Genomic DNA, 25,150 nt, shown 5'->3' with positions numbered 1-25,150 from the left:
AAACCGCCCGGGCCAACCTGATTGCTTGCAGCCCCTTGCGTGGCTGATTCTTGAGGGGTGGAAGACCAAGCTCCCCCTCACTGGGAAAAGAAAGATACATGATACATAATACATGATGCAGTTAGATCGAACCCAGGGGTCAAGTAGATGGTCATGCACGCATGGGTTTTCAATCCGTCAGCTGCATGTTCAAGCTTCGGGGGAAGGGGCCACTCATCGTGCCCGTGGGCTATATCATATCGTATCTCGGATCGTCGTAAGATTGAGATTGGAAGAAACGTGCCAATTCATAGCTCTCGCCTTCCGTACTCTATTCTGGTCCCAACCTTGGAAAAGAGCGGTGAAGGCGAAACTTGGGTGATATTTAGAGTGTTCCGAGGACCGGGCTTTTCTGGTGCACGGAACATCAGCACCCGCATATCTATTTCGAGTCTGATTGAGAGTTTAATTGGGGGAACGGAAAGTGTTACAGTAAGCGCTCGCTCAGGAGATTTCTCCCCGGTGCGCAACCTTAGAACCCCCCCCTTCCTTCCCATCTTTGGGTCTCTAGGCCCATGGAGACATGAAACCCAAAAGACAAAGAACAATCCCTATTCGGCGCCACGATGATGTGGAACCCTGCAGTGACAAGTGTCCGACCGGAGTCGGTTGGGTCGCAGAAGTACTCTCTATATGGAGAAAGAGTGACGATACTACCCAAACAGTCCTCATAGCGCTTATGGGGAGGGAATAAATTTGCAATAGTTTATAATTTTCTTTCAATGTTGCTCACGTTGCTCTTCCTACTATACCTAGTCCGGATCCCGAAGACGTGGGCTTAACCGTTTCGGGAGATCTCAAAGGCGATGGATCAAGTCAGATCTTGGGGCTACCAATAACAAGAAAGGAACTTGCAGCTAAGGGTTGGGAAGAAAACCAAAGGGACAAAAAGGAAAGAGAAAAAAAAAGAAGGAAAAAACCTTCGGTACGGTAGGGCGCTGTCGGTCGAAGAATTGGGGAATGTCCCCCTCAATTGTCGATCGCCGATCCGCAGCCACAGCCGACTTGATGTGCCTGGTACGGATGAATGGCTGTGCAGAAAGGAATCGGAAACAGATTTGTATGGGTTGTTTAGCACGGATGAGCACGGAAAGTTTCGAATCTTTCCCTTTTCTCCAATCTTACTAAACCTCCAACCTCCACAAGGCTGTTGTATGCAAATCATTTCTTACAAGTTTACTCCATAGTGCAGGCATTCTCCTCAATCCGGAGACAAATAGGAGTGTGAAGAATAGGGGTGGTTGGTGAACCCGTTGAGAATGAGTGTGGAGCCCTTGAAGATATGGAGCATTGTTAACAAATTTTCAAAGCCCTATGTATAACTGTATGTAATCTGTAATGATAATGAAAAGTGGAGGAAGAAAAACAAAGATAAAAAGGGAAATAGGAAATAGGAAATAAAATATAATAAAAAAACAAAAATAATAAAAATTCCAGAAAAGTAACCGAGTGTGGAGACTGAGAATTCAATGGGAGAAGCACAAAGGGGAAAGGATTGTTGTTGAAGAAGAAAAGTCGAATAATCGAAAAAGTTCAAAAAGTTCGACCAAGTAGATCTCGTCACTCTTTTTCCGAAAGCAGCTTAGTGTTCATTGGTCGTCGACGTCACGTTTTCCCGCTTGTACCAGTTAGGGAAGCGGCATTTGGCGAGTGGAGCCAATAGAGTTGACCAACTCATCGATGATTGGCTGCAGACCCTCGTTCCTCGCCACCTTCGTTGGTGCGTGACCCTCGCTAGCGTCCTCCGTCCACCAACAAGGTGGTGTCACTGCTCATACCAATCTTTCCGTAATTTTCATCCATTTTCCGTCATTTTCATTCATTTTCAGTCCTTGTAATCTGAACTTTCCTCCTACAATTCCCACGTTGATCGCACGTTGCCGCCCTTGTCTAGTGGCTGCACATGACCATACCTGACCATACCTCACCCTTCTCAGTCTCAGCCCCATAACACCCCTCTTTTTTCTCTTCTTCCCCTTCCCACACAGCCTGCCATCGTTAAATCTTGACTTCTTTTTTCCCTTCCCCAAAACCAATACCCTTCTTCAATTTCCTTCTTCTTGCCCGTTTTCTTCTCTTCCGCCCTCAAAACTTATATACCATTATTTGATTATACTTGGGTGCTGGATTACCACCCCCATTGTCAATTACTTTCGCCACCATGTCTGCCTTCATGTACACCCACCACCAGCAACAACAACACCACGCACACCACGGTGCTCACATGCCCTCTAATAACCACCACGGTCGATCTCGTCGGGCTCCCAAGATGGCTGCCCAGAATGCCCAGCGTCAGTTCCGAGGTGTCAAGAGTATGCGAGAGTTGGCCGAAGCTCCCGCAGTCACTGCCTTCCGGGCTCGTTTCGAGGCCGGTCGGTCTTTTGACCTCGATGATGACCTTGAGTTCTGCCCCAACCTCCTGACCGATGAAGACGTACGTTTCCCCTATTGGGCTTCGGTCCGAAGACCACTTCTTCCCCGGCTTCTTTTCTCTTGCCGCCCCCTATCATGGCCAGGATTGAAATGACCCCCCAAATCAAAACAATCCATATTAACAATTCTCTTTCAGTTGCACTCCATCCACTCCGCTGGTTCCGATCGTTCTTCCCTGTCTAGCGGCTCTCCCGATACCTCGCCCCTGCAGCACCAGATTCAGCCTGTGCAGCAGGTCACTCCCGCCATCTCCCTCTCTCCGGCCTCCGCCAACTCCTACGTCCACGGAGTCGCCAACCCTAATCACCTCAACTACCAGCAGCAACCTGCCAACCGTACCCGCAAGGTCATTCCTATCATCAACCCTACCACTGGAATGTCCTTGGCCAGCCCACCGTCGTCCATCTCGCCGGCGATGATGCAGGCGGCCCAGCGCCGATGGTGAGGACCTTGGTTTGCCTGAAAATACGCGGCGCTTGCGCCCCTTCTGCCCTAGCGGCAGCTTCTATTGCACGTCACCTTCATCTATCTGCATCATCGGGTCCCCTTAAATCGCAGGTCTTAATCATTTTTATCCCTTTTATCGCATTGTTGTCTGTTACGACTAATTGCATTCGACACGACCCACATCGGAAAAAAAATCATACGAACGGCGAAACAACCAAAAATCTTGCTTACAAAAAAAAATCAAAAACTCGACAAAATCTGGCTTTGTACATACCAGACGTTTCTGGACCATCCGCCGATTTACGACTCTTTCGCCATGCATCTTAGATCCTTTGTGATGCTTTCAGCTTGTTGCGAGCGACGGCGCCTGTGATTTGATTCCTTGCATCTCTTTGTTTTTTTTTACCCAACGATTACGTCTCTCCGGAGAGACTATCTTCTTTGGCCTCTTGTGTCTTTCGGTTGGGCCGCCGATGATGTATAGATTTTGGTGACTTGCTTTTATTTTCTTTCTCGACGTGCATGTCCCTGGGGACAGGAGTTGAAATTTTTCTTTCTATTAGGGAGAAGGGTTGCTTGCATGTTTTTGGGCCCTACCTCACCTACGCTGTGACTTATTCGACGACTTCTTCCTTCTTTGGATTTGTTTTTTTCACTGGGGTTTTTATTCTCTTGGGCGGGATGGATATCACATTTTTTCAAGGATTTAGAGGCGGAAACGATACACGTCTGCATTGCTTGGGCACTGTTGAAATACCTGGGTTTGTTTTTTGGTTTTATGTTTTCTTTTCCCTTTGCTTACTGGTTTGCACATCTCTTTTTTATCTCGGTTCCTGTATATCGGTTGGGGATGGGTGATACGCGATACTCATTGCTTCCTTGTCACCGGTGTGGCCGGATGGGTATGGTTGCGAGCGAAACCATGGGATGCGGAGTTGTTTTTCATTTGAGATCGATATCCTGGGGGTCTCTCGCGGGTTGGGCGAGTCATAGACCATATGCGTTGAAAATGGCTTTTTTGATTTTTCTATTTCCATTCGCTTCTTGTTTTTGCGTTGAACCTCCCAACTCCCGGGGAGTTTATCAATAACGCTATATGATGTTCTCTTTTACCTATTTTGGATTATCTTGCACACTGTCATTTCCAATGCACATCTCTTTTGTTCATATTTTCAATTGTCCTACGGCTGTGAGATAATTCTTTGGACAAATCGATGTGACCGATTCTCATCTCTATTACATTCTTGTCAGTAATCTTGCATGGTCCTAAGATCCTGGTTGGCCTTGATATATAGGTACCTTGGGAGGATGGGGTCACAGGAGAACTGGCCAGGGGATGGCATTGACACGACATCTGGAATTCTTTAGTCCCCTGAATACGAAGGGCAATTTTCCGTCATGTTCTAGTTTACAACTCCTGTAAGTATTATTCATGATGTCATTCATCCATAGACTCCGCATAGCCGAAGGGGGCGAAAGTGGAATGATCTTAGTGTTATCTAGGAATTGATATTCCTATGACGACAAAACTTTCGGCAGAAGAGAACATTGATTAAATGATTAAATTGGTCTCGAACGTTGAGATCAAGTGCTCAGGTGGCGATCTGAGCCTTGTTGTGTTTATTCCAGTTAAGCGCAGACACATCTGATCAATACAACACCTGAGTACATCCATTTAAATGCTCTCTCCGAATGCCATTTGCCCTTTTCCAAGGGTATATGTACTAATGTACTAGTACATGTAGTCGTACTTTCCTCCCTTTCAAGGTTGACATGTCACAATCCCTTGCCTAAACACATTTTATGATAATACCCGTGGGCGGATTAAAGGCTTACCGATATTCATGAATCGATGTTTCCAAGATTCTCACGTCTGGATCTAGATAAGCTGGAAGTATCTACAAATGGACCCATTGGCTGCAGATTCTCGCATATACATATGTACCTAGTACATAACGATGTAGGTACTGCTTCCAAGGTTGCTTCTACGGATGGCCAGTGAAGATTGCATATATATGGCTCGCTGATGCAATTCCTCAAAACATGCGACAGGTATAAATCAGAGCCAGATATCTCCCGCAGCCCTGCCTGGGTGGAGGACATTTGGAGGTGAGTCTATGTACCTAAATACATAGTAGGTAGTTAGGGTCCACGCATTCAAATGTTTCCGCCTGACATTTGTACCAGGTTTAACCACCTGGGCACCATCCACCCACATGCCAGCAGGTATTGGCACACATGTGCACCCACTAGTACATACTAGCTTCCTAGGCAGTAGGTACATAACTACAATTGATGAATTTTAAATTGATTGTCGCAACTGTTTCCAATGTTGGCCAGGATTGATACCTGTTCCAAGGTCATCACGTTGTCTAACTGCAGTAACGGTAATGTCGCGCTCTCAATGGTATTCAAATGATGATAACTCTTTAGCCTCTGCCCTGGCTTCATTTGGCAATTGCTAGGTAAGCTCTAGATCAATGTTAAAAACAGCCAATGTTGAAGGCCTATTCCAACATAAAAAGTGACATTTCCATACATCCCAATGTACAGGTGATGTCATCGTTATTAGGGTCAACTGGCAAATCCATAGATGCAACTTGAAGCGACATATGTTAGGTGTCACTATTTGCACGCAAATTTCCTTGGGGTGAGAGGAAATGGACCAATCCTGATAGGTCTTGGCATTTCATAACGCGCGCAGCCTCACAAATTATGAAAATAGTGTGGAATTATTGGCAAGAAGTGTGGCAAAACCCAAGTTCGAACTTCTGACTGATCAAAGCACGAAAAGGCCATTGATAAAATTTACCAACTATTGACCATTTCTCGACTCTCCAAAGCTAAATTTTCAAAGCGGTAGAGAACTGATGTGGCTTATTATACCCCGTCGACCGCCGTACTATGCCAACTTGAATGTATGTATTACATAGTTTTTGTACATGGGCATGTTGACAGCGCCGATCTCCTGCGATGGAAAATTCACCCGGATAGACGAAGCACTTACTACAGCATTCATAGCATAAGTACTGGTCTACAGAGCTGTATGCACATATGTATGAGACTATCAGATTTATATAGAACACTGAAATGGCCATTTCCCGGCCTTCTCCACCGAATCATCCTTGTTGAAGTCTCACTGACGTCATAGCCGGTATGTTCTAAGCTTGGTTACCCAAGGATCGAATCAAGAGAAAGGAATTGGCGAAGCAAATCATTGCTATTCTGTCTCGTATAATGAATGACGTGTAGCTTCTTCTCTCCTACATTTAGTCTTTCTTCTTTCACATCACCACTTGCACCATCTTCAACAGCTCTTCTTCAGAACCCATCATACGCATAACACCACATACAACTACTCCAACAACCTACCCTCGATAAATCCTACCAGAATGTCTTTCCTTCCTTCGATCCGCATGAGCTCCAGTCGGCTCGTCCAATCCACTTATGCTATCCCCGCAACCTCAGCACTGCACACAACAGCTGTGCGAAGGGGTTTGAAAGAGAACGATAAGAGTCAGCACAGGCATCCTTTTCTCTTCGTCCAGACTGAGTAAGCTAACTAGTATCCCAGACCGTGACGAGCTCGCCCAGCACTACGAATCTGAAAAGCATGCTCATCTGAAGAGAGCCAAGGAGGGCACTGGAAAGTGGGCAGAAAACCTGGCGAGTAACAGTGAAGCTCACGTACGTGATCATCCCTCTGTTCTATGCAATCCATGATCATCAGTACTGACGTTCTGTCTACAGGTCAAAGCTGATCGAGGTGATCTGGACACTGAGAGCAAGGACTTCCAAAAAATGGAGGAACAAGTAAGGAAGAACAAAGCGGGTGGAAAGTCTCCTTAATCGGGAGAAAAGAGATTCGAATCTGTTTGAATTTTGATAGTGGCGTCTAGGAGCATTGATGAGAAAATTGGAACTGCATTCGGCTTACGGATGGCTTCTTTCAAAGAGAACCAAGGGTGCATACGCTTGCTAGTAGTGTAGATGTAGGATCAAAAGCAAAATAAAGAATCTAGAACATGACTCGGTTCAACGGTTGTAAAAAATCATAGACGCCGGAGTGGTCCGATCCTATCGTCAAATCCTTGGAGAACGCCCGCTTGAATCAGAAAGAAGAAAATCAAAAAGAGCAAAGGAGCTGATGCCTATTTCAATATGACAATCAAGATAACAAGGATAATGATCAATCCGATAATAGTCATCATGCTCCAATTCTCACCCGCCTTGCGCCGGAACCGGTCCAGCCGCCGGCGCGCAGTATTCAATCGGCCCTGATGGCGTTCGACATCGCCATCCATCCCATCCAACAGTGCGACATGACCATCAAGCTCATCACCTATCTGGATACTCAGTTGGTGCTGTCTTCCGATCGACTCTCCCAGGCGATCAAGCTGATCGTCCTGATCACGCATGACTCGATCATGATGCAAGTAGATTTGTTCATTGTCCATATTCGACTGATCGGGGCCTGGCGGTGAGGGCTGATCACGATATGGTCGGAAGAGATTCTCGCGATTGCGATCATTCTCCACATCGATCTCTTCCTGAACCGCAGCTGCCGCGGCAGAATTATCCATGAACCGCACGGATTTGGAGGGCGGATGTTGAGGGACGGGTTGTTTAAGATCAGGAGTTGCGGAGTTCGACGCCTGCGCCGATTCGCCGTAGAATTGTGATGCGAGATCGCGATATTGTTCGTGAAGGGGGACCAGTTGGTCCTTGAGTGCGGCGGCTCCGGTGCTGTCATGCGAGTCCGCTAGTCGGGCCTGTTCGGCCTGGACGGCTTGGATGCCTTCTTGAAGGGACTCGAGGGAGCGAGAGATCTCGCCATCTTGGGCGTTGGGTTCAAGATCTAGAGAGATAGCGCGTTGTCGCTCTAGAAGAGAGAGTTTGATGTGGTCCACGAGGAGAAAGAGCTGAGATGGGTTCGTCATTGTGAATAAGGAGTCTAGGCGGGAGGGTTGGGATGGTTCCGCTCCGGGAGCTGAGCTGATGGGGATAGAGAGGGTCAGTTGTGGAGACCGTTGAGAACCAGCCGATCAGTATCGGGAGAAATCGTATTGGGATGGGATGGAATGATGTTATGGGTTGGGGAACGTTGTAAAGGCAACAACCAATGCCGAGTTCACGGGTCTGCGCTCAGCCGCTTTCCGCCTTTTTGCCCCTGCTGCTCTCCCCGCAATAATTCCGATCCCACCTTGCGCATTCTTCTTTCTTTTCCTGATTTCAGAAAGGGTGTTGTTTCTCAGTCACAGTGTGTCTGGCTTGCATACTTACATTAAAACCGGTTACTTCACTTACGAGCCGGGCTTTCATGGATCCCTTGAGTTCTTTGTTCGACCTCGGTATCTAGATCCGGACTTGTCATCAATCCCCCTGCACTCAGACCCGCCTCCGCACTCCCCTGCAGAACAAGCACCAACTTAGTCTTGGAGCCTCCCCAGGCAAAAGACCAAATCATGATGGAAATCAAGGAATTCCTGGCCCTCGAGGCTGACTACGAAACCGAAGACCAAGTCGACCTGCGCGCCCTGGAACTCGTTACCAGCTACGACTCACACCTGATGTGCGCGATCTGCCACTGTCCCTTTGTTCAACCGGTGCGCCTGCAATGTGATCACGTATTCTGTGAGAAATGTCTGCGATCGGCCATCAACACCTTCGATTCGGCCGAATCAGAAGACTTTCCATGTCCTTCCTGCCGAAACCCCACCAGCCACGTCTCGACGAGTGTGCCCCGCCTGTTGATCAACATGTGCGATGAAATCCAAGTACGGTGTCCGCTGGCTACGGAAGGCTGTCAGGAGCTCGTTCCGAGAGGCCATGTTCAGTCGCATGTGGATAAATACTGTGGTTATCGGCTGGTACCATGCCCGGATGATACATGCGATAAGAAGACGCGGAAAAGGGATCTACAGGCGGAAAATGGATGCAGGCATACTTACTTCCGGTGCTCCCGATGCGAAGAAGATGTTATGGAGCAAGACTACGAGGTTAGTTTATTCAAAAAGATTTGATGAAGGTTTTCAAGCACGCTAAAACTAACCTTGCTTATCTTAGGAACATGACAAAGAACTATGCCCCAGCCTGGAGACATACTGTCTCGACTGTGGGACTACTGTCTTACAGCGTACGCTGAAAAATCATATTGAGACGTGCCCAGAAGTCGTCAATCCTTGCGCTGCATCGAAATATGGATGCCCGGCCAAAATTCGGCGAGCCGAGATTGCCACGCATGAGCAACAATGTGCGCTTGTCGCGATAGGCCCATACTTCGAGGCACAAAATACTCGATTAGATTCTCTTGAATTGACGATGCGACACCTCCAACAAAGGAACGAGATCTTCGAGGACGGTATGGCCAACATTCGAACCAGCTTGATGGAGTCGTCACGCATTGGTGATCGCAATAGCCCGAGGCCCGCCACCGAAGATTTGGATGAATCAGCCGACCGGTCCTCAAATGTCTTTTCATCCAACGCTACCACGTACCTTCTTTCTCTTCACGAGTCTCTGCGCGAGGAAGTCGCTCAGATGTCCCATGCTCTTACAGACCTTGATGGCCGGGCCAGCATGACAATCATGAACGAGTGCATGCGAATCAAAGAAGATATGGCCCATACGAATGCCGCTGTGAATAGTGTCCGCATGCAAGTTCAATGGCTTATGAATCCTCGGCTCCACAACAATGCAAGGGCAGGCGGCGCACGTCCGAATGCTGGCCCTGGAAACGAAGCTCGATCTCAGCTGGCGTCTGCACCTGGACCTGGCACCGTTGCTGGTCCTTCTCTAGGCCCGCTGCGACCTAGGCGACCAAGTGATACTGGGCGTGAAGGAACCAAACTTTGAGGTTTCTTTCTGCGTGGTGGATGTTTTTATGAGCGTTGCATTTTCTCCAGTGTTTCCTGGAAAGGGAGTCTCGGTAATTTGTGTGTCTTTTTTAATACACTGTTAGGTTCATGAGTGACGATTGGGCTTGGACGGATCTGAGTTGGTTTTATTCTTCTTATAATAGCATATAGTATACAGCACTGACGGTACTTGACTTGGGGTATCTAGTAGTACCTACTAGAAGGTATATTCATCTCCTAGTCTTTTTTCTATTTGTCTAGTTTTCATTTGAATTCACTAATTAGTAGCAATTTATCTCAACATTGGGAGTCTATCACTTCTACTAATCACAAATGTTTCACTCACCAAACAAGAATAAAGCCAGAAGCCCTGACGCACCTGCAGGTAACGCCAGAACCCAGCACATAGTGGCCCAACCAGCTTTGGCACGAAGAAATCCACCCAAAAACGGCGCGATCACCGATCCCAAGGCAAAACTGCTGTTCAAAAGACCATATGCCATTGCATCGGCGCCGCCTTTGCCAAAAACCCCAGGTCTCCGTACCTCAATATCTCGAACCAGGCATGAAACTTGGACCATGATGGGCGACTGAGTTATACCCACACATAAAGCAATGAGCGCCAGCAAAGCACAGAGCAATACTTTATCCTGTATAGTATTATGGTCGACGAATCGCAGACACACAAAGAGCGGAACACTGGTGACAAGCCCACATGCAGTGACATAACGCTTCGATTGGGGCCATTTGTCAATAACATACCCTGATACCGAGTCAAAGAGATTGGGAATAATGAGAGTAACAAAAATGAGTCCTTGGGCTGCCTGCTCCCAGCCGAATGTATCTTGTACGAATACTGGCAGGAAACTGTCAAAGGCAGTGACAATAAGGGAAGTAACCAGGTATAGCCACAAGAGACCAATCATCTTGGGATCTCGAAGCAAAGTGACCATTCGACCCCGTTTTGCTGGTAACAAAGTAATGTCCGACGACATATACGTTTCTTCAGCTGTAGATGTCGCACAAGTATCGTATCTCTGTTGTAGCGAATGAACGTGCTTGATTTCCTCCGTGGGTTTGCCGTCTTCTTCTTCTTCCCTCGACTGTCCCAGTTTAGTATTACCAACCCGTGCCACCGGCACACCTTCTATCGCCGCATCACCCAATGCCCTCTTTTCATCTGCAATGATTAACCGGAACCCAAAATCCAGCGTTATAAGCCCGAAAGAAAAGGCGTACGGCGCATAGTAAGAACCATACTGGTATAACACACCACCCAGGATGGGACCAACCATACATCCAATAACCATAGCCATGGAGGTACTCCCCATGACGCGGCCTAGCTCATCGGCCTCGAAAGTATGCACCAGAAGTGACATTCCGGCAGTCCAGACGATAGCGCCGGACGCGCCTTGGAGAATTCTTCCAACGATCCATAGAGCGATGTGCGAGCCGATGCATAAGAGCGCAGTTGCGGTAGCAAGAAAAGCTAGGCCTGATAGGAAGAGCGATCGGCGGGCCTGTAGTTTGTCTGAAAAGTAGCCGATTGTTGCTAAAATCGGTCAGCAGGGACCATGATGTGCACGGGGGAGGGGGGAAGGATTGATTGGCTGACGGGAGAGAATGACCAGAGCAGACCCATATAGAGCGAGGAGGATAGCGGTCCATTGTTGTGCTTTTTGATAAGAGTCAATATTACCGGCGACTTTTGGCGAATAGGATGTATTCTCTTGCACATACACTCGTCTTTGGATAGTCCGGCTCTTCCGTGTAGAGCGGATGGGGCCAAGGGAACGATCTAGGGAGAGTGAGTGGGGGGGGGGGGCTTTTGGGAGTATGGGATTTCTTCACGAACCAGTCCATATAGAAATGAATCCTAGAAATTCCAAGTGCGTTAGCTCGGGTTCTCGGGTCGTACATGTAAGATGGGGAAAGAAACATACTGTAAATATGGCGAAATCAACCACAAATAGGGTGAAGAGCTTTGACGATCGCCATTGGAGTTGGGCTGACTTGGATGAGATCAGATCTCTAGATTGATTGATTGTGTCTGACATGGGTTCAATAAAGTAGGCCCGAGTTCAAATGTTTTCTTTAAAAAATGGAATTTACTATTGGCCTAAATGACCATTAATTCAACCTTATTCTATAGCATTCAAAAGTCAAGAACAATACAAGTTGATATAACAGACTCCTTATATTCATTCTTCTTCTAAAGTCTAAGCTCTTTACTTCCAAAACCCCTGTGTAGTGTTGGAATGTATCGAGTCTCAAATGATCAACAACCTACGGCTATTACCCGCTACCCCACATCTAGCTTTGGTGGAGCATGGAATGCTGTGTAAAGAAAGAATTTAGCTTGAGTGAGTTCTTTTATCCAGTGGGCCTTCATTAGTATGACTTACGAATCCAAGAAACACGGATAATCACTCTTGAAAACTTGAAACAGCGGGGGTGTCAGGCTGCAGGCTGCATTTACATGAGGTTTTTTTTTTTTTTTTTGCCCAGGTCAGCCAGATGGCCCAGATCACATAGTTGGCAAGAGCGGGTCAATGAATATCAACGAGCGACATTTAAACAGAAGAACCGAACGATTGGAGACAAGAAGATCAAAACGAGGCTAGGAAGAGAGTAATGACACGATTGCCATGATTCGTGGCTAAATGTCAAGGTAGGGGAAAGAGATGCATATTAGAAAGATCAATTGACGTAGGCCTTGCTCTCAGAAGACAAATGCAATTGCGTAAAAGAAGATCTGAAGTTATTTCAAATATAATCAGCAAATTTGCTAAGGCAATTACGTACCAGCTGAGCGCCAATTGATGAAAATCTCGTCATGCATAAGCATGCATCTCGGCAGCCACAAAAGCACCAAAATAACACATGCATACAAAAGTACACCACCAGCGTTCTAAGCTTAAGAACACCAGAGAGAGCAGGGGACAGGGGCTTCTTCGACTCCCGCTTGGACTCATTTCTATTCTTTTTTTTATTGGAGTCTTTTGAGTTGTTTCCGCAAGGAAGAAAAATGTGAGATTAGTAAGGATTCTAAGGAATCTGCGGCATCAATGCCACCATACCTCCGTTACCCGTACATGTACAGTTGGTCTAGCCCGCACGAAATCTGGACTTCCAGTGATCACATTTCAGGTGCATTAGTCCGGGCTATTTTACCCACCCTATGATTGTTTGAATACGTTTCTCATATATAATGAGCCAATTATGGAAGGGAAAGACGACACATGGAAAGCCAGTTACCGTAACGCTGTATTATAACCCGGACCAGGCATGCGTTTCGTGACCAGGGTCTGTATTCCTGAGGTACTCCTTCCAAGGTTTGCGGAGTAAATCAGCTGAACAACCTGAAATTCCTCTGTATATAAGAGACATCGTGGACCTCTCACGCAAATGGCGCAATTCCATGGTTCACATCCTCTTCACATCTTGAATTGACCATGTTTCAAATCTTGACTGCTGCTTTTCGAGCAGAGAATGGCAAGCCAAGTCTCAAGCTACCTCTTGACTTCCCTAGAGAGCCCCTCCCTACCTCCGAATCCTCTGAGACAGCTCTCTCCATCGTTCATTGTGATGACGTCGCTCCTGCAATCGTTGCCAAATCCTCTCTGAGTGATCGCATCAAACATCCTCAAGTCCTCCCCGGAGCTATGAGCTACAGGCTACTCAATTCGATCAATGATATCGAAGATACACACCTCAAGAAGCACATGCGGAAAGGTACTACGTCGATTGAAAGCCTGGAGCGCCTTTTTCAAAAATGTCCAAGAGAAGGTAGTCCGGCCGTCACTATCGGTGAATCTGCTTTCGTCTGTAGTCCACAGATGGCAGACGACAATCACAGCTACAACATGTCAGAAGTCTTCAATGAGGTTCAACTCCAATTTAACAATGGCCTTAAATCAACCCAATACTTCAACACACGGCTCTCTACAATTAAGCCTAAGCTTTTGAAAGCACCTTCTCCCGATGTATTCAAAAGCATTCACATTAACTCCGGAATGTGTTTGGGCTCCAAGGCCGCCTTGGCTATGTCGCCGGGTCATGGCCAGGGAGACGCCTGCGTCATCCCCAAGGTCCCCGAAAATGAGGAACCAACTCTGTATGAGCTGGAGACCATCGCCCGACTTTCTTCGGGCATTGCGGATGCGGCCGCTCTCTTCGGAGGCTGCAGTACCCCACACACTACAATCAGCATCAGCCTCGATGTCCCCGATTTCCAATACTACTGGACTGTTTGGGAGCTATTCAAAAAAGATTTGGTTACGATAGAATATGTTCAAGACTGGATGACTGCGATCCAAAGGCGGCGTGCTCAACTCCAAAAAATTATGGCCTCTGTCATTTATAAAATGCTACTGGATCGAGGAATTGGTGATATTAAGGTGAACTTTGCTTCCTCGACGGAAGCGACAGTGGAACTACTCCAGGAGAGACTTTTATCTGGAATTGTTCCCTCTCTAGAGGAACTCCTGCATGTGGTACAAAGACAAGGGTCCCATTCGGCCCAATGGACCGAGTTCCTCACGCATCTCGAGTCAGGCGAGCAGCCTTTAGATGGTACAGACCTTGGAAAACTGATGTATGTGTTTGAAGCCGTGAAATATGCCTTGGAAACAGAATCGTCACGGCAGAAGCACGCAAACAAAGACGATCCCAGTGAAAAGCTCATCATCTTCCTGGATGACACGGCTGAATGTCGGATCTTCAACCGCGCCACCAAATTCATCAAGCGCTACTCAGAAAGTACCACGATGATCGGCATATTTCCGCTACAGAAGATCTTGGCTGCCGGCTATGGCCGCTCGGACCTCTATATGAACGATCCAGGCCCTGTTCTATGTTTGGAACGTGGGAAAACCAGGGTCAATCTATTCGATGTGATTCGCATGAGCTACGGGCCCCAAACTGCCACACTACTGCAGCTCTCTTGTCAGGAACAGGGCTTCCGAACTGGTCTGCCCGACCCTGCCGATGAAGCCGGGTGGCCTCTTCTCACACCAGACACGTTCAAATTCTTAGGCGCATGTGCGGCACTTGGGGCAGCCATTTGGTTCAAAGGGAGGCTGTGGAGCTACTAGTTAACAGCCATTGAGAGCCAATCAAGGAATCACGCCATCGCAATCGTATGCAAGAACCCTGCGTGGCTCGGAGGCACTACGTATATAGTGTGTGTAGCCCATTTCGTTTTACCCAATCAATGATTGTAAATGCCCCCCCTCATTCTAGCCTTGAGCGGGAAACCTGGTGCGGGGTGCTCGATGGTTCCTGGATGTGCAGCCAACGTAAGAAGAAACGTAGCAGCACTGATGCGTAGGGGACTTTTTCATCGCAATCTCTTCCCCCCAAAAAATCCATATATTTTTCAAAAGTCATTTTTGCTAATTTTTTGAAGACGAAGTTTTCTGAATGTCAATCAAAATCTTGATCTTTCCAAAATCAGAAAAGAACCAAAGAAAAAAACAAAAAGAAGAACCGAACGCGGGGGTCGAACCCGCAACCTTAAGATTAAGAGTCTTACGCTCTACCGATTGAGCTAGCCCGGCTTATGAAAAGTGAGGCCAATTTTGGTTACATAACGCAAAACAAGTCTTGAAATCAAATGTTGGTCCAATACCTACCACCTACTACTAGTACCTAATAAGCCTGGTTTAGCACACCTGCATGTGTTGAGAATCTATCAATCAATTGATTCAAATCTTGGATTACTTGATACGTAAAACATTATGCACCTCATCCGTTTAAATTTTGATCGAGCTGCATGTGTCATATCAACCGGCCTGGATAATGTTTGGAAGTTGCAGGGCCCTAGTTATCAATATGTATGTACTCCGCGAAATATACATCCCGCCCACACATGTGCAACATGTGAAGTGTGCATGCGTACATATGTACATGCATGCACATGCCATGATCCATTGATTCCTTGAGATAAATGCGCACACTAATCATACATATGACTTTCCCTTCGCTTGAGTGCCGTTGACACTCAGTCGGAATCCGGTTAACAGCAAAATTTCAACAATCTCGAATATTCAATGTTGACATAACGAGAGTGGGTATGAAGCCGACAAACTCTGGGTCGTCAGAAGACGTTTAATCAGATAGAAGATCCAAGTTCAATCAGTCTTCTAACATGACACACCCCCTGGCTATCCCCACTACCCCAGGCGTAGGTACAGACCTCGGAAAAACCTGAACACCGTGACACATATCAAGAGTGACAGGAACCCTGAAGCTCCTATTGATGGAAGATACGGATGTGATCAATGTCGAAACGAAGGTGCACATGAGCGTTTATTTCCGACTCCGAGCCAGTCCTCCAGCTCACGATGCGCCTAATACGGCACGTGGAACGCACAAAGCCCCCCAGCAAAATGTATGCCACCGTACGTCCGATCCGAGTCCCCATGATCTCTGCAAACTCTTCCATGTTTCGAGTCCAGATTTGGGGCGGATGAGTGGACCGATTGCGATGCAGGATCCTGAAGATGTACTCCCGGGTCTCCCGATTGATTATGTCAGTGACATAAATGCATCTCAGCCCACGCAGTGGGCCCGAATCATCAGCGTAGATGGCTAGAGCAATCTCGGAGGGACGGGGGGTATCAGCTTGGGTTCGACACATGTTCTCAATGATCAAGATGCCAGGCGTGCTCGATCCACTCCATGAGTCTATTCCAAATCGCATCCGGTAGTACACGTGGGGAAGTCTGTCTGCTTCCTCTGTGAGTCGCCGTGGCACGACAAGACCCGCCTCAGCTGATGCTGCCTCGAGGTTCGAGACCATCCGGAAGTGAGTGGCCTGATCCGCGACATCGGCGAGGGTCACTGTGCTGAGGGACACGGGACAGTAGGGTGCGCAGGGGTCGGTGATCCATTCAAGTACCTCTTCTCCTCGGCTACGGAGATAGTAGCGTTCAGTTTCCCGGCGGTCATGGGCCATTGTGGCGATTGTTCAATTCAATGGGTGTTTCACAGGTCTGAAGCGCCGCTTACTTCAGAAGGGTGCTCTTTGTAGATGCTAGATGAAGCTTTTGGACGAGGCTGAACGAGCTGGCGTCTTTGTTGATCTTTGTTATGAAGCTTTGATCTTATGACGATAAGCTGTTGATCCAACTTTTGGTTTGGCGGTTGAAGGAAGAGGGATGTATGGGATTGGTGTTGAAGTTCGTCTGGATGAAAAATCACTTCATCCACGAAGCAAAACGTCTCAGAGGCTGATAAAGAAGTAAACGATCAGAGATGCAAGAACAACAGACAAGGAAAACACTGTTTTAACAAGAGACAAATACTCACTTGTTGAAGAGGAGAGACGAGTGGGCTGAATATGAGACGGTAATGAAGCGGATGTAAAGGTTGAATTCAGAGCAGAGTACGTAGTAGGTGAATTGCGAAGGTACGCACGTAGACTGCGGAGTAGTAAAAGAGGATCAAGATGAATAGAACATATCAAAGTAAGAATCAAATGTGTAATGAGTCTAAGTTCAGTCGGTGTTATATATGTATGGCCTTATTATAGTAATGAATCGAATTGAATTGACATTTGAATCTCCATGGATTGAACATTGAATATAGAGAAAGAGGACAATAGAAACAATTACATTGAATTCAAAATTAGCACCAATATTTGAATTTGTTCTTCTTTTACGAGGCCTAAGGCTATTTAGAGGCGCGTGCCCAGGTATTATCACAATACCAGCTACTAGTATAGTGCCTAGTACTACTATGTTCCCCAATTAGGAACACCGCGCTCTTTCCAGATCTCAGGTATAAATTGATTGCTCTTCCCTTCCTTTCTTCCTCTTCTTTCTCCCCCCCACAATAAATTCTCACCCTTCTAGTCCTGCTTTTTATTCAGTTTTTTTTTCCCTTTTTTTTCCCTTCTTCTTCTTCCCATCCCTCCTCCCCCTTCGACTTCCCTTCCTTCCATCTTACTGATCCCGGTATTCCTCGCATGGTGCCCGACATGTGTACTTTTCTCTTTGCAATCTTCAGGTGAGAACTCTAGCGATTTCCCCAAAATCCTCCACAGGATCGTTGGCGCTGCCGCTTCAGCTGGACGGTAAAGTCCAGGTTGCTTGCCCTTCAGGTCCGGGGCCTCTTGACCCGCACGCGTTTGTTCTTATTTTTTAGTGAGGGTCAACGCCCCCTTACTCACTTGCCCCTTTACATCGTCAGGATGAGTGGAAGAACTCACCAGCAATTTGCTGACGGAGGTACTTTTTTTCAATTTACAGGTCTCTCTTATTCGGCATTTCCTATAATTCTTGCAATTATGAGATATAAGCGGTCTACGGAGAGGATTTGACTCGACAACATAACGGATTTGAGTTGGCCAAAAAATAACTAACACATGCAGTCGTTGCATGGAGAATATTGTCAGATAACTGGGTACTTTGAATTGCCTTGATTCAATCCTCATTTAGGTCTGCCTTTCCCAAGCGCATGTTCAAATGTTATGGATCCTCAACAAGTAGTAAGGGGTCAATGGGCGGTAATCTCTCATTAAGCTCACTATATATGGCCGTAGAAAGGTGCCAATAATAATAGAAACCAGCAATATCTGACTAATGCTGAGTACTAGTAAGGGGGAATCTGATTTCTTCACTTAAATTTCGGGTAAGGAGTATGTTGAGGTCCGAATAGCAAAGTCCTCTTTTAAGTATTCCGTAGGATATCTTCCACCGGGCAGCCATGGATCCTATGCGGGGATTCTCGATGGTTCTGGCAATGGTTCGATCCGGGCTCGGCGTCGAACTTCTTCCTTCTTGCCGTCCGTTCACGCATCTGCCTTTTCAGTTGTTGGTACATGCCGTGGATTGTTTGCCAGTTCTTCGAATCTGGGTTCGACCTTGAAGCTCGGGGCTTCATCAGGGAGGGCCCTAGAGGTGTAAAAACCAAATATGACCTGAGCGTTGATGAGCGATACCAATTATCTGTGTATGCCTCGGTGACCCAAAAAGGTGGTAGTGCCGATATTGTTGCGTTCAATGTTTAAACAGCCTTGGAACCTTGGAGACAAAAAGCTTAGAATACTACTAATTGACCTTCCAAGCCTTTTTAAATGTTCATAGATATTCGAATGCCAAACCAATCTTAATAAACTCTATCATCTGCATAGCTATGGTCATCGTGATAGAATCATCGAACTCATGACCATGGGTAAATCGGTCTAAGTGGGGAGTATGCTATACAAAAACCTTTCAAGGTGAAACGGCGAACCAAGCCTAGAGCTGACTATTGATACCTGCCATGGTATTCTGACTGACCGTTAGAGCTCTGGCCATACTGCTGCTGTCCTTGATGCGAGGCAGCCCCATTTTCAGCCTCATTCTCATCCAAGCCCCTCGAGCCATGCGAGAGACCGCCAGGAAGAAAATTGGAAATGGTGCTCTCCAGCTTATTCAAATTGGACATACCAGGGATAGGCAAATGAGAGAGCTTGTCCCAAGGCAAACCCGATGAACCATGGGACTGCTGCGAACTCGAATGCTGTTGCGAGGAATGCTGCTGAGAGAAAAACGACGATATTCCACCAAATCCACCGGAAGAATGACTTTGTGCTTGACCGTGACCATGACCATGAGAGCCAAGCGCAGCGAATCCACCACCACCGCCGCCGTGAGTGTGCGGAACCCCTCCGGTGTTACGGCCTGCTCTGACCCCCTCGGAGCTGAGAACGTCATTCAGGTTGGCACCCCGATCGGGAAGAGAATGAACCCAGGTCTGCACGGCCTCGAACATTGTGCGGTGAGCTTCGTTATTCATATCACGGAATACCGGGTGGTGGAAGATACGCATGCAATCTTCCACAACTTCATCTTCTGCAACGTTGATATGCTGCCAGGCATAGAGGACGCGAGGCCCAACGTACTTCACAATGGCGGAGGCGACCTGACCAGCCGGCTCGTTCAGGATGTTGGCAAAGTGATCCTTGGAAAGAAGAGAGTGAGTGGGATCAGTGCAGTGGGGATCGGTCCATGGCTCAAATTGGTGTTTGCCAGATGCTTCGACAACACCTGAGGAACCCGTCTGCAGAGATTTGGAGGCGGCGTTGATGAGAGGTCGCACGAATGGTGCGAGCAAAGACATTATGAACACGGTCAATGTTTCAGATATCTTTTCGATGATCGCTTCCAGGCCTGGGACCTTTTCAATGATCGAGTTCAACTTCCGTACCACCTTGTCTCGGAAAGCGAGGATGGGATAAATCTTTTTCACTGTTTCCTGGGCATTGAAATCAGGCATACCGTGGAGACCAGGTCCCGGCGATGCGCCGCTTGCGCGAGATTGCTCATCCACCCCGCGAAAATCGCCCGTTTGAGCATAGCCCATGTGTGAGCCTCGGGAGCGGTTGGTCACCTCCTGCGCATCTGAAAGCTGTCTCAAATGCTCGGCTTCGTGGACCAGATCTCTGGTTCCAGGAACCTTGCCCAACAATCCGGTAAGGGCATTGAGTGAATTATTAGAATGGGCACTGTTCTCCGCATCGCCAAGGGCAACGTCCATCTCGTTGACCTCCGATTGGGTGAAATGATCAGTCGCCTCGCCCAAAACGGAGTGGAAGAAGTCCACCATACCAAATGTACCAGTCACCAACGGGAAGATCTGATGCCCGCGGACATTGACCTGTGTCGCCGTTCCAGTGTGTGTAAAGACATTGTGGAAGCCCATCTCTCGCAGAGCTAGCTCACAGTAGTTTGTGTGCGCCGCAAAATCTTCAAGGGTGTGAAGACTCTGTCCAAGACACCGCAACGCCTCACATAAGTCGTCCTCATTGTTCTTGCGCTCTCCGCCATGGGTGTACGTGCGACCATAGTGGATGCTGCGACGCAAGCTGTACTTGACATAGGCGGCACTGGTTGCCCAGTCGCCTCGCTCATTTGCGATATAGTTTTTCATGCCAGTGTCCATATCGATATCCAGTTCCACCTGACGTACTGGCCCTCGCAGGCGCTCATCATATTGACGTGCATCTTCATTATCGGCATAATCCTTTGGATTACTGGAGAAAGTAAGCACTGGGAAAAAGAAAGCAATTTCAATATATGTACTACGTATCCACTTACTCAATATGTTCCTCCGGGCGGTAAACACCCAGACGTTCCGACGTGACCTCAAATTCACCTGTCGCGTAGCCGAAGCTCAAAAACGAAAGGACCCACACCAGGATACGGATTGTTTCGGCCTGGAGATTTTTCAGGGTCCCAACATCCATGGCCTGCGAACTGCGCCACCGTCAGTGGGGGTTTTTTTGGGTTTAACAACTCCATCCCACAAAAACTTACTAATCGCGTAACCAGTTTCCAAAATACACGCGCTTGATCATGGTAGAGGTCCATTTGTGCCCCGCGATACATGCGATCGTTTTGAGTACATCCTCGATGTCTCCATGGCGCCAATTTTTTCCCTCGACGGCGGAAATCGAAGCGATGTCTGGAGAAGATGATTATGTTAGGTAATTTCGAGACAGAGGAGAACCTAACCAAGTACATACTGCCAGCACCGAAAGCGTGGACCTGGGGGAGCAGCACCAGCAGGCACACGAGCAGGGCGGGTATGCCCATATGAAGGAGGGGCATGATGGGGGGTGGTCGATGAGAGGCTGGAGTATGGGAATTTGTTTGCAGTTTTGACGTCCCTAGAGATATGTTGAGCTCAATGAGAAAAGGGAATGGCACAAAGCGTATGTCTTACGCTGGAGCTTGGCGTAGATCGCCATGACGTCCGTCGTGGCCCAATCGCGGTGTAATCGATACCTGAGGTATACTTGGCCATTTTGTATTCAGATGTTAACGATCAAATAGTTACTAAGTAAGAATCAGTATATAAATTAATACAAAATGTTTGGATCGACTATGGAATTTTTAACACATATGAAGCTGAATTTGACCTTGATTTGTTCTGTACCTGAAAAAGTGTCTCTTGATCCACGGTTCCATAGTGTTGAATGTGCGGGGAATTCCAAGGTTATACAGACAAGTCAACATAAATACAATGTAGTACAATCAAGATCAAGTTGATCATAAGCAAAATAAATGCATATTCATAGATGCAACATGCTGATATAAGAGAGTCACTGTAGATCTCAAGAGTCAAGACCCACTCGGAATTTGCCTATTCTCCGATGTAAAGAATAATGTACACATAACAATCATACTAGTAATCGTGGAGAGTTGCAATGGATCCACGGTAGCATCAAATAAAAAGTGGGAATAAGAATCAGAGTTGAATGTTACTGTAACCATCATACCCCGCCATTCTGATAACCCGATAACCCCCACATTGAACACATTGAACAGCGCGTTTGTATAAAAACAAAACACTTGGAACTTGGAACCTGGAGCTCCCCTGGAAAGAACCTCCAAGCTTCATTCTCCCCAAAATGTCCTCAACACCCCACCTCGACGCCCTACAACGCGACGGCTTCGTCGTAATCCGCAATCTCCTCACCCCAACCGAAATAACCCACTACCGCACCATCGCCACCAAAGCAACAACCAAAACCCGCACAGGCGGCTGGCCGCATTTCCGCACCGTCCCCAAACAATTCCCCCCATGGCCCTCAACCCCGCCCCCAGCCTCCGAGGGCGGCATCTGGGGCGTCCAGCACCTGCTACACCCTGACATGGAGAACCGCCAATCCTTCGCACAGTGCTACTTCTCCGCGCCAATCCTGCAAGTCGTTGAAGAACTCGTCGGCGTCTCCAACAGCACCAATTCCAGCTCCGAAGAATCTCTCGTCATGGAACTATTCAACCTCCTCGTCGCGCCAGAAACAAAGGACTTCGAGCTCCGCTGGCACAGAGACGATATCCCCGAGACCGCCACAGCCGAGGAGGAGCTCGCTCAGCTAGCGGCAAAGTCGCCCGGCGGAAGACAGTCGCATGCGCAATACAATCTCGCGCTGTGTCCCGATGCGTCGCTGATTGTGGTGCCGGGGTCGCATCGGCGGGCGCGGACGGAGATCGAGCGCAACGCGGAGCCGTATGAGCCCTTTTTGCCCGATCAGTTGGTTGTGGAGCTGCAGCCTGGTGATGCGGTGTTTTATGATAGTAATATTTTGCATCGCGGGGTTTATAAGGGCAAGGCGGAAGGAGGGGAAGAGACGCGTTTGACGTTGCATGGGAGTTTGGGGGTTAAGGCCGGCGAGGGTGATGATGAGAAGAAGAAGGTACGGGCTACGGCTGTATTGCAGCATGGGGTTGGGGCGTGGGTGCGTAGGGATGATGCTGCTTTTGGGATTGGGGAGAGGCCTGAGAGGATGAGGGCTAATCTGGTGGCTATGGGGACTGGGGAGGGGATTGGATATTCGCTGCAGGGGTAGAGGTTTCAAGCACTTGAGTGGTTGATTAATTCTTGTCGATGGTTTACATTGGTTTGTGTATATTCTTTTATTCTTGTCTAAACATTATGTTCTCTGAATAGCGCATATGAGTATGGTATGTTCTCAACTTCCATTACTTTAGGATCTATTAGTAGTTAGTATGTAATATAGGACTGATAGGCTGGAGTGTTGCAAGGCGTTAGACAACTAATTTCTTCTCGCTTTCCATATTCTAATAGACAGTGCAGTTCTTTCAACTCATGTGCTTCTTTGTGACTTAAAAATCTAGCCCAAGATGCTGGTTCAATCAATCCCTTCAAAAGAGCCCAGCAGCAAGCTGAATACCACTCGGCAGCCCCATAATCTGCCCAGCCACATCCTGATCACAAGTTTCCAGACTGACACTGGAAGACTCAGTTAGGCAGCCCCCCTCAGAGTTCTTAAGGTGACCCGTAAGATAATGAGACCAGTTAGTTCCAGAGCCAGATGAACAGGCTACAAGTGAGACGGATCCGTCCTTGGCCGCCAGACACTTGGAGGTATCTGACAACGGGCTCAGAGTAAGCCGACTACCGGATCCCGAGACAGACCAGACCTGGGAATCGATTGCATCACAGGTCTTGAACGCGACCGTGCTTGATGAAGCGGTCAAACATTTCCCGGAAGGAGTGTTGAAGATCATCCCAGTGGGAGTGGTCTTTGTACACCCACGTGGCGGTGTAATGCGATGGACGCTAGTAGCATGTGAATCAAGAGTGATCTCAACAGAGCCCTTGATATTTTCCACAGTATCAGTCCACAGATCACGAGCGCGATACTGACAGCTGGAATCCAGACCAAGCTGCGCTACCGGGATCGAGATCTTCGCAGTGTTGCTTCCACGGTTCAGCACGGTAAGAAGTCTGTCTCCGTTTGCCAACGAGCGGGTCAGGACATCAAAGTCAGCGTCGCGGGTCACCAAAGCAGCCTGCTGTGCCAGTGGATCCTGATCCACAGCGATGAGATCCTTGTTCTTGAGGAACGTAATTACTTCCTCGGGGAGAGCGGGGATATAAGCACTGATGATGAGCGGAGCTCCGAATGAGGCCCACAACGCGAAATGGGATCTCTTCTCGTCCTCGGTCAGGCCCGGGTGATCGGGGATCAAGAAGTCCGGATCGTTATAGTAGCCCGGCTGCTGGTAGCGTACAAGCTGGATCTGATACCCGTAGTTTGTCATGATACTTTCCCACGCACTGCCCTCGCCGACATACACGAGGACATCATCAGAATGACGCGCCAACTCTCCGTTGAACGGGATCCAGTCCATGACTTTGGCCCACTCGGTTTCATTATCGCTGAAGTAAGCCGGCGCAGACTCGGAGAAGATCAATGGGTCCGCCATTGCGCTGAGAATCTTATGCCATTTGCTATAAAGGGTCTCGTATTCGTCTAGCAGAGGCTGTCCGTCTTCAGCGTAGACGTTGCACCCGTCCAGCTTGAGGTAGTCAATGCCCCAGCTGGAAAAGGTGTCGGCATCTTGCTGCTCATGGTTGAATGAGCCTGGGTAACCACCACAGGTTTCGTTGCCGGCATCTTCATAGATCCCCAGATGAAATCCGCGTTCTTTGGCATAGTTTGCCAACCAGGGGATTCCATGGGGGAACTTGGTTGTATTCCATTGCAGGGAGCCGTTGTCGGAGCGGGCAGTTTGCATCCAGCAATCGTCGAGATTGAGACGATCATAGCCTGCTCCGAGCAAGCCACGGCTCAGCATGGAGTCCGCGGTCTCTGTGAAAAGTGTCTCATTAAGCTCGCACTCGAATCGGGCCCAATTGTTGAATCCCATAGGGGGGCCCGGAAGGAGAGCTGGGTTTTCGACTGAAGCCTGGACTGGCAGTAACGGAACCATCAGAAGACCTGCCATACTTGCTGGCGTTACCCAATCGGTCAATGATCTTCTCATGGTCTAAGTAAGGCCTTTGTAGGATAGAAATTGTTTAGAAAAGAAATTGAATGAAAAAGAGGAGCTTGGTAGGTTTCACAGTAC

At 47.9% G+C, this 25,150-nt stretch overlaps 11 protein-coding genes across 11 annotated transcripts; 5 read left to right on the top strand and 6 right to left on the bottom strand.

The window, feature by feature from the left end:
• Positions 1–2,200: 2,200 nt before the first annotated feature.
• Positions 2,201–2,917, top strand: N7466_002085 (DUF4452 domain-containing protein; the record flags this gene model as incomplete). The annotated part of the gene is made up of 2 exons (XM_057161483.1): positions 2,201–2,473; positions 2,609–2,917. The coding sequence occupies 2 exons, from the start codon at positions 2,201–2,203 to the stop codon at positions 2,915–2,917; spliced, it is 582 nt and encodes a 193-aa protein (XP_057024768.1).
• Positions 2,918–6,311: 3,394 nt separating this feature from the next.
• On the top strand, positions 6,312–6,768 carry N7466_002084 (uncharacterized protein; the record flags this gene model as incomplete). Its single annotated transcript, XM_057161482.1, has 3 exons — positions 6,312–6,435; positions 6,494–6,606; positions 6,670–6,768. 3 exons carry the CDS (start codon positions 6,312–6,314, stop codon positions 6,766–6,768), a joined length of 336 nt encoding a protein of 111 aa, XP_057024767.1.
• A 302-nt stretch (positions 6,769–7,070) lies between these two features.
• Positions 7,071–7,859, bottom strand: N7466_002083 (syntaxin family protein; the record flags this gene model as incomplete). Its single annotated transcript, XM_057161481.1, has 1 exon — positions 7,071–7,859. The coding sequence occupies one exon, from the start codon at positions 7,857–7,859 to the stop codon at positions 7,071–7,073; it is 789 nt and encodes a 262-aa protein (XP_057024766.1).
• Positions 7,860–8,050: 191 nt separating this feature from the next.
• N7466_002082 (uncharacterized protein) lies at positions 8,051–8,386 on the bottom strand (the record flags this gene model as incomplete). Its single annotated transcript, XM_057161480.1, has 2 exons — positions 8,051–8,145; positions 8,227–8,386. 2 exons carry the CDS (start codon positions 8,384–8,386, stop codon positions 8,051–8,053), a joined length of 255 nt encoding a protein of 84 aa, XP_057024765.1.
• N7466_002081 (uncharacterized protein) lies at positions 8,385–9,774 on the top strand (the record flags this gene model as incomplete). The annotated part of the gene is made up of 2 exons (XM_057161479.1): positions 8,385–8,918; positions 8,986–9,774. 2 exons carry the CDS (start codon positions 8,385–8,387, stop codon positions 9,772–9,774), a joined length of 1,323 nt encoding a protein of 440 aa, XP_057024764.1.
• Positions 9,775–10,114: 340 nt separating this feature from the next.
• Positions 10,115–11,833, bottom strand: N7466_002080 (MFS transporter; the record flags this gene model as incomplete). The annotated part of the gene is made up of 5 exons (XM_057161478.1): positions 10,115–11,328; positions 11,392–11,451; positions 11,517–11,574; positions 11,632–11,652; positions 11,720–11,833. The coding sequence occupies 5 exons, from the start codon at positions 11,831–11,833 to the stop codon at positions 10,115–10,117; spliced, it is 1,467 nt and encodes a 488-aa protein (XP_057024763.1).
• Positions 11,834–13,231: 1,398 nt separating this feature from the next.
• On the top strand, positions 13,232–14,872 carry N7466_002079 (uncharacterized protein; the record flags this gene model as incomplete). Its single annotated transcript, XM_057161477.1, has 1 exon — positions 13,232–14,872. One exon carries the CDS (start codon positions 13,232–13,234, stop codon positions 14,870–14,872), a length of 1,641 nt encoding a protein of 546 aa, XP_057024762.1.
• Positions 14,873–16,032: 1,160 nt separating this feature from the next.
• Positions 16,033–16,737, bottom strand: N7466_002078 (uncharacterized protein; the record flags this gene model as incomplete). The annotated part of the gene is made up of 1 exon (XM_057161476.1): positions 16,033–16,737. The coding sequence occupies one exon, from the start codon at positions 16,735–16,737 to the stop codon at positions 16,033–16,035; it is 705 nt and encodes a 234-aa protein (XP_057024761.1).
• Positions 16,738–19,031: 2,294 nt separating this feature from the next.
• Positions 19,032–21,376, bottom strand: N7466_002077 (Het-C domain-containing protein; the record flags this gene model as incomplete). Its single annotated transcript, XM_057161475.1, has 4 exons — positions 19,032–20,799; positions 20,864–21,022; positions 21,083–21,230; positions 21,292–21,376. 4 exons carry the CDS (start codon positions 21,374–21,376, stop codon positions 19,032–19,034), a joined length of 2,160 nt encoding a protein of 719 aa, XP_057024760.1.
• An 803-nt stretch (positions 21,377–22,179) lies between these two features.
• N7466_002076 (phytanoyl-CoA dioxygenase family protein) lies at positions 22,180–23,121 on the top strand (the record flags this gene model as incomplete). The annotated part of the gene is made up of 1 exon (XM_057161474.1): positions 22,180–23,121. One exon carries the CDS (start codon positions 22,180–22,182, stop codon positions 23,119–23,121), a length of 942 nt encoding a protein of 313 aa, XP_057024759.1.
• A 316-nt stretch (positions 23,122–23,437) lies between these two features.
• aglA (putative alpha-galactosidase) lies at positions 23,438–25,027 on the bottom strand (the record flags this gene model as incomplete). Its single annotated transcript, XM_057161473.1, has 1 exon — positions 23,438–25,027. One exon carries the CDS (start codon positions 25,025–25,027, stop codon positions 23,438–23,440), a length of 1,590 nt encoding a protein of 529 aa, XP_057024758.1.
• Between the last annotated feature and the right edge of the window lie 123 nt (positions 25,028–25,150).

The sequence above is a fragment of the Penicillium verhagenii genome (assembly GCF_028828195.1).
Source record: "Penicillium verhagenii strain IBT 33310 chromosome Unknown utg000003l_segment0_segment0, whole genome shotgun sequence".
Classification (NCBI taxonomy): domain Eukaryota; kingdom Fungi; phylum Ascomycota; class Eurotiomycetes; order Eurotiales; family Aspergillaceae; genus Penicillium; species Penicillium verhagenii.
The sequence above is the reverse complement of the archived record's forward strand: the minus strand, read 5'-3'. Positions and strand labels throughout refer to the sequence as shown.